At 40.8% G+C, this 8,207-nt stretch overlaps 1 protein-coding gene across 1 annotated transcript; it reads right to left on the bottom strand.

Moving 5' to 3' along the window:
- Positions 1–372: 372 nt before the first annotated feature.
- On the bottom strand, positions 373–3,140 carry LOC136480331 (uncharacterized). The gene is made up of 3 exons (XM_066477911.1): positions 2,619–3,140; positions 2,168–2,502; positions 373–898 (listed from the first exon to the last, which is right to left on the bottom strand). The coding sequence occupies exons 1-3, from the start codon at positions 3,138–3,140 to the stop codon at positions 373–375; spliced, it is 1,383 nt and encodes a 460-aa protein (XP_066334008.1).
- Positions 3,141–8,207: the final 5,067 nt, after the last annotated feature.

The following is an 8,207-nucleotide window of genomic DNA, read 5'->3' as shown; positions in this document are numbered from 1 at the left end:
GGCATAGTGAAACCCCCCACAATAATGATAACTGTTATTATTATACATATAATTGTTACTAGTCGACACGATGAAATGGTAAACACATGTGCGTGACGGTGACACAGCAGGACTGAATTATTATTATTAATCAAGAAAATGACCATACAATTTATTGGCCCGTGCATCCACACGGTTTGACGACTTACATAAATATAACTGTAAATAAATATATAAAAGAGTAGTTACTAGTAGATACGAGGAAATTAGATGAAATGGGAGTCCTGGAGGTAGCCAGGTGCACACAAGTGGACGGACGACACTGCAAGTAATAAAAGTACAATAATAAAATAAGCGGTACACTCCTGATAATAGCTGGAATGAATGGCCAGCTCAGGCGGCCATGTTACTGTCCAACTGGATGGCGTCGTCGAGGTAGCGCCTCATGCGCTTCGTGGTGAAGAGCCTGACCTGGCAGCCCTCGTCGCCCCTTGCCACGTAGCGCTGGAGTTCATGTGATGAGATGCACGCCGCCACGTAGGACTGGCCACCACCGTTATTGTACGTGTGCTCTGACTCCAGCACTCTGAAGAGTTCCTCCCCCTCAGCGTACATGAAATTGATGGCTTTTATGGAGATATCGGAGTTGGTCAAGTCCTGGAGGTCATCCAGCTTGCCCATGCCGACTGCCAACGTGTCTCGAGCCTTATAGAAATTCCCCGCATCTGCATGCTTTCTCACCTCTTTTATCATTGCGAGGTGATTGCGGCGGGTCTCCTCGGTGCGTACCACCTTCGGCACCACATCATTCACAACTAATGCGTGGTTGCGAAGACCTGCTCCCTGGGTGGTGCGCTTTATTATAATTGGAACACCGCCCGGTTGGCTAGCCTCGTCGGCCTTACCTCGAATCAAGCGCCTACACGCAGTAGTACATGTATAGCACATTATTACTACAGTTTGCCGGTGCACAGTACACTAGTATATTGGTGAATAAATTAGTTCATAGTACAGTGGAAGCAGACGTATTCGGTTTAGTTTATTACTGTTCCATCAACCCGGTGCTCTCGCACGGGCCACATAATTTTAGGAGACATGAGAACTTGCCCGTGCTGAAAGGTAATGGTTACTATGTTAAATGGCATAAATAGTCTTTTCAAATCCCACACCACGTCCCTCAATTGAGATCGATGGTAGAGCTTAAAATGAGATTATTTAGGATGGGGCAGCCAGGCTACCCTGAAGGGGACGACATCAATATTGAAGTCTTATGATGATTATTTACTCTAAAGAAATCTCAAAGACCTTGAAGATATAACCACCTTTTAATTTCATATGCACTAACCTCCCCCCACTTCTCAAGATGTTTGAATATTTATTATCAGGAACTATATGTGTAGGTATGGTTACATTATCAATATGGATATGTCAAAACAGTTTAGTGTGAAGTTTAGAAATATATATAATGTACGTGGTTATGCATATGAAATTGGTTTTTATATTTTTATGTGGATTTGACAGATACTTTTATTTGTTTTTTTTAACGAGCGATGTGAATACAATATAGACAAAAATTATATATAAGATATTACTTTATATTATATTTCATAATTGCATATATAGTTAATTGAATGCAAATTTTGGGATCATTTACATTATATTTCATAATGCCAGTTTAGATCTGAATTCAAGGGGTTATTTTTTAATTATATTTGACAATGATAGGTGTGGGTAATTTAGATGCAAATTTAGGGGGGTTACTTTGAACTGTCTTTCATAATGGCAAAAATAGGTAATTATGATACAAATATAGAAGGTTATTTTTAAAATAATTTTCATATTGGCAGTGGTGCATGGTTATTTTTGATGCAAATTTAGTGGGGGTTACTCTTTATTTGTTCTTTTTGTAATGATGGTGACGGGTAACTTTGTATATAAGAGAAAAAATAGAGCCAATGGTTATTATTGGAGATGGTGTTTAGAGTCTACCAAATTACCGTGATAATTTATGGGATTCTTTTTTTCTAGCGCATCTGGTGAGAACTAATGCGGTCCCCTGTTTAGCAATAATAACATTAGATACTACACCGCCATATATACATGGAAAAGATAAATAAATAAAGCAAGTAGTCTTCAAACAAACATGCATACTATATAGCGATATATAGTAGTAGCGTAGTACACATACCTGCATTTCCAGTGGTATGTCATGACGGTCTCCATGATGCCCTCTCTCTGTGCTGGAGGGAGGTAGAAGGCTACCAAGAAATAGTATGTCCTCCCCCCCTGCAGAGAGCTCTTGTAGTGTTTTTGAATGTCACGTTGATACGTCTCTTGGCGGTTGGTACCCGAGTCCACAGACACCCTCACGCCCCGCGGCAGCTCCACTGTCACCTCCAGGTTCCTGGCGACGATGTGCTTGCTGAAATCCAGCAGCGAGGACATCGCCTGCATGAGTTTGTTGTGGTCCCAAGAATTACTGTACCCACCTTCGTCACTTTTTTGTGAGATGTCTTCGAGGATCTGCATGTGAATATATAATAATTAATTAACAATTGCTTAATTATGCAACTAAGACAGATTAGGATCCACGTAGAATAATAGATAATGATAACTAATATATAATGCAGCAGCGTTACCTTTCTATCATGCTTAGTGCCAAAACCAATCGTATCGACGCGGACACGTGTGATGTCGACCTCTCTAGCTGATCCACCAGTGTTTTCGAAGCCGTCGGACAGGAGAATGATAGCGGGGGCGTAATCGTTGCGGTCGGTACGTTCTTTTATCTCTTTGAGGGCCACCTCGAGGCCCTCTTTCATATTCGTGTCGCCGCTTGCTCGCATGTCGCTGACTCTGTCCAGCGCTTCATTCCTCTTATCCTCACTCATACGGTTCATCTTGAACACGACTTGGGCCTTGGTGTCGAAGGTGATGATGCAGAGGCGGTCATCGGTGCGGAGCCACTCATTTGTTGCTGTGTGGGTCGTCCCCACCTTGGGTTGCCACTCTCCTTTGATGATCCCCTTCAAGGTTTGCTTCACCTTGTCAAGCTTGCCCTCCCAGCCCATGCTCCCGCTGGTATCCACGACAAGCACCTGGTCCATAAACGCCCTCTCGCCCTCTTCAAGTTGTTTGTCCGTAGTGACAGTCAGAACCATCGTCTCTTGGCTCCCTTCTAGCGGCGCTGTGTTTCCATTCTGGATTCTCGACCACTCGGGCTTAACCGAGATCACTGATCAATATATCGAGACAGATTTATTAATTAATAGATAATAAAGCACACACTACTATCACACCATACATTACATACTGGTGAGCAAAAAGAACCAAACGGACGGCATTGATAGGTATACACTAGCTAGTAATAAAAATTAATTAACCTGGTTTAACCATTTCCGAGCGAGGAATCCAAGGATGGGACGACGTTGACCTCTTACTCACTCGAATCCAGTGGAGCGAGCTCTAGCAGCTCCTCCTCCTCGGACCACCCACCAAAGGCACTCACTCACTAGATCGCAAGCTCTATAGCTGCTGCTGCTGGTTATTCGGTGTCGTATTGCCACACCGGCTTCCTGTGTCGTAACCCAAACCCATGGTATGACTCATGGTAAAAGCCTCATTTTCTTTTATCGATCAATTAGCTCCTTTCATTTATTTTAACTAGCTAATATAAATAGCGAACAACAAGTCAGATGGTCGGCCAATTAGCACACCTATATCTTACTCCGCTTGTTACGATCAATTCGAACTAATTTTTAATGGCTAACAATTAGCCTTAAGCATCAAATAACATCCCCTAAGAAATAATGCCGCCCATAAACAGCATGCCTGTACTGCTGCTCATGCCAGCATGTCCCATATGTTGATAATGAATTAAGGAATAGGCTTTGCCGAGGAAGACTTGACTTGCCTCAAAGATGTGCCAGGCACATGCCCACTTGGCGGATATACTGATAACAACCAATGACTAGGCTTTGCCGAGGAATACTTCACTTGCGTTGAGATGCGCCAGTAGACACATGCTCCCATGGCCGATGTATTGATAATCAAGGACAAGGCTTTGCCGAGGAAGACTTCACTTGCATCAAGATGTGCTAGCCATACACATAATTCAATCTATAAATAATGGAGATTGGATCCAAGACATTGCCATACGTTAATTTACATATTTCCTAGGGCTGACTGCACATCAAGATGCTATCCAATATGTGAACCACACAAGAACTTACGATCAATTGACATTTCTTGGCCACTTGCACAACTTGATCGAGGTTTTTAATTGTCTTAATCAGACCAAGTGTCTTACAAGAGATTATTCACTCCGTCCCAGTTTACAGTGTCACAAATGGTTTTCAAAACAATACCATCATATGCATATTACATGCGCGCCACTATCAATTCCGTGGGCTGAGCCAAGATTCAGATATAGGGAAGGCCAGTCCGCCAAGAGTCGGAAAAAATTTGGGAGTTGCTATAATTCTGGTGTTGAGTTTTCAGATGATTTTAGACAATAATCTTATACAATGAAATACTATTAAAAGGACAACTCATAAGAGACAATTCACATTTTTTTCTATAGTCATAAGAGACAACTCAAAAGACAGTAAAAAAAATCAGGTACATTGAAGATAAAAAAATCTGGTACTGTAAATCATCTTTAATCTCCATCTTTTATTATCTCGGACAAGTGCTATTCGTCTAAATTGAAGATAAAAAAAGGGCACTGTTCATAAAGCCAATTATTCACTTCATATTTATTTTATGTAGCCACATACAACTATATAATCGGGAGATATAACTTGAGAAAAACACAATAGGGATATGTATTTTATTTCTAATTAAAATTTTATTATCTATGTTGAGAATAATTTCTACCTATAATCTCTCGAATAGTAGAACTAATGACTAGTATTAGTAGAGGCTATGCAACCTTAGGGGGGCAAGGCCCCTGCCTGCCCCACCCTCTCCACCCTTGCATATAGCGACATCATTATTGGTATATATTGGAAATAGTCTATTAAAGACTCAAAGTCATAAAGCATAATGGAAACGTATAACAACGTAATAAGAAGCAACACGGCAGCATCCCCATCTCCAAAGGAAGGTCAATGGTAGAATGCGTATGCCAAGCACTCCAGGAAGTTCTTCTTGCTGCTCCTTCCAAGCTTGTCTTTCTGAGCATTATTGTTTGTTTGGGATTAGCAAGGGTCAGCATATGCCATACTCAACAGCTGCATAAAATAAATGAAATGCAAGGCTTAATTACAAGGTAAAAGCTGACAACAGTTTACTGCAATAAGAAGTTTTAGTTGTCAAGTTTTAATAAAAAAGAGCCAGATTACTGATGCCTGTAGAGAACCCAAAACCTCCAATTAGTTGCTTGAACTAAAGCATAAAGTAAAGCAGTTGTTGACCGTCAAAGTACATTCAGGAGAGTCGAAGTTGGACTGAAAAATCAAATGCATTTGATTTTGTGAAATTGGGGGGCAAATAGATAACATTTAGTAACAATCGGCCTCGGTCAGTTTTCAAAATGTCCATAAATATATTTCAGTTAATAATAAATTCCAGAAATTGCTTAAATCATTCTAAATCCCTAAAAAATATTTTAAAACTCCAAAAAATTAGGAAAAATTAAATTCACAGAGATATATTCAAATACGAGGAACCCAAAAAAAATTTTGGAGCTCATGAAAACGATTTTTTTTACAGCATCTAAAAATTAGATTTCGCTTGGTTGCTCCAAAAAACCATACCCCAACCGTGGCTTTGTGGATCGCGATCCCTCAAACTTAAACGGTCGGCACAAAAACTGCAGTAGCTTACGGGTGTGCCAACTAAAACGTTCCCCTAATTTATTTTTAGAAAAGGTGACATGGGCGAATCTCAGCTTCTCTCAAGACCCAATGTTTACAATAACAGAATTTCAAGTAAAGACTAACTCAGATCCAGAACTCATGGTCCGTTCTTGTTTATTACAAGGAATCTATCGTAGGATGTGCCTTTTGTATTGTTTTGTTGAGGAATCTAAGTGTGCGATGTCTAAGACCAATCTCAGTGGGAGTTTTGTAGCGTTGTTTCCAAGAATGCCACATCAAATATAATGCAATGAAACTTGAATGAAACATGCACTCTCAATGTATAGTTTCATTTTGTAGTTTCATAAACATTTAATTTCATGACTCATTGCGAGTTGGTAACTGTGCCAGGAGAGTTTCATCCTCATGAAACTCATTCTTCTCGATGCCTACGTGGGACCTTATTAAATGCGGATGAAACTTAGATGAAACTCCCACTGCGACTGGCCTAAGGCTCTATTTCGATCACATAGGGCGGAATAACAAGGTAAAAAGCTGACAACAGTTTACTGTAATAAGCAATTTTAGTCGTCAAGTTTTAGTGAAAATAACATGATTAGTAATGTGAGTAGAGAACCCAATACCTCTGAATAGTAGCATAAAGTAAAGCAGTTGTTGACAGTGAAAATATGAACAGGACAGTCGAAGGTGGACTGAAAAATAAAATGCCTTTGATTTTGATAAATTTAGGGCAAAAGGCCCTAGCTGCTTTTTGAACCGGATTTAGGGGGTTTTGGCAGTTCGAGGTCGTCTCAAGATTTTCTTTTTGGAAACTCCTCCGATCTCATGGAAAACTAGAAAATTGCATATGGAATAGGTTATTTCCTGCCGGGATAAGACCAACCTCCTATATTTATACAAGAGGACCACAACTGATGTAGGGATCCATCTATCTAATGATCAACTGTCAGTTTACTAAAATTTATACGCTTTTCTTCTGCCTCAAGCTCTTCCAAGCACCCTACTGGTCTGCACTTCTCTCTGTTGGATTTAATGTCGGCCTGGCCCATATTTTATTTAGTTGAAATAAATCCTAGGCCCATAATTAATGCTCTATGGTGCAATAAAGTTTTAGTCCCAAATGAGATTTTGATTATAGTTGACTCAACTTAAATAGGTAGACTTTGTGTGTTCCTATTGGCTAAGGGTATGCTACACGCACGCCGCCTCCACTGCCGCCGAGCCGAGTCGTGGCATGATCGTGATGTGTACGGGCTCAGGCCACATGGCTCCATGGCATGATGTGGTACGGGCTGGGCTTTGTTTAGCCGCTCGGGCTGATCGATGGTCGTCAATTCATTCCCTGACGCTCCGCGTTCTCTCCGCAGCATAAGGACTCTGTCTTAGCTAGCGCTGCACATATGAGACACATAACACCGCACCTCTTCTCTCTACCGAGGTTGCTCCAAAGTTTTGTCATTCCAGTCTGCTGCGCTCACAGAGGATTGGAAGAGTAGGCCTCCAGAACTGTGCCCGCATCTATGACACCTGCTCTGGTGTGCCAGGTGATCTGGTTTTCGGTGAGCGTCTACAGGGGACTGATCTGATCTGCAATGGCTACTTACCGATGATCGACGACGATATCTTCTTCCCGGTGACCAGTAGCAGCGTTCTTTGTGGTGGACGTTTGCGAGATTGCACTGTGTATATCATTCTACGCCGACTGTGGTCCATGACTTCGAGCAATGTACTTTGTCGACTAGTATTTAGTGTCAACACTCTTTTTAGCGACTCCACTTGGAAGAAAGCAAACAGATCTATTACTTTGGCTGATGTAAGCAAGATGATTATACAGATTCGAACAATCCCAGTAACATTATCAAGCCTTCAGATATAGAGAGTTGATAGTGGAGATTTATGAAACAGGTTTGGAGCTGTTGAAAATTGGAATTATTTTTCCAATTTGTGGGATGTCCATAAATAGATTTCAATTATTCAAAATCAATTCTAAAAATTGCATAAATCATTTTCTGTGAGCTCCTCTCACACTTAAGGTGCCTCTCCACCCTCATGTTCTTTCGATTATTATGATGTTGCTCCGTTAGTCCGTTGCTAGTGCAAGTGGTGATTGGATTTAGGTTTTTGTCCTAATTTGTTGTGCCTGATTCCTGTTCTCCCTTTCCAGGAGCTTAATCTGCATTTATGATTCATTTTTTACAAATTTGATGCAGTTTGTGCAGGCATCTAGGACACTAGAAACTTTGAATATGGCTATAATACTTGGAACCAAATGTTTATTTGGAATTCTAAGGTGTTTGTGCTCTGCATTGTGTGTATTATAACAGTGATAGAAGGAGGGAGGGTTTGGCTCTTGTAGCCAAAGATGATTATTCATAGCTCTGAATTTCGTTTCATTTGATAAATTTT

Source organism: Miscanthus floridulus, chromosome 9 (assembly GCF_019320115.1).
Source record: "Miscanthus floridulus cultivar M001 chromosome 9, ASM1932011v1, whole genome shotgun sequence".
Taxonomy (NCBI): domain Eukaryota; kingdom Viridiplantae; phylum Streptophyta; class Magnoliopsida; order Poales; family Poaceae; genus Miscanthus; species Miscanthus floridulus.
The sequence above is the reverse complement of the archived record's forward strand: the minus strand, read 5'-3'. Positions and strand labels throughout refer to the sequence as shown.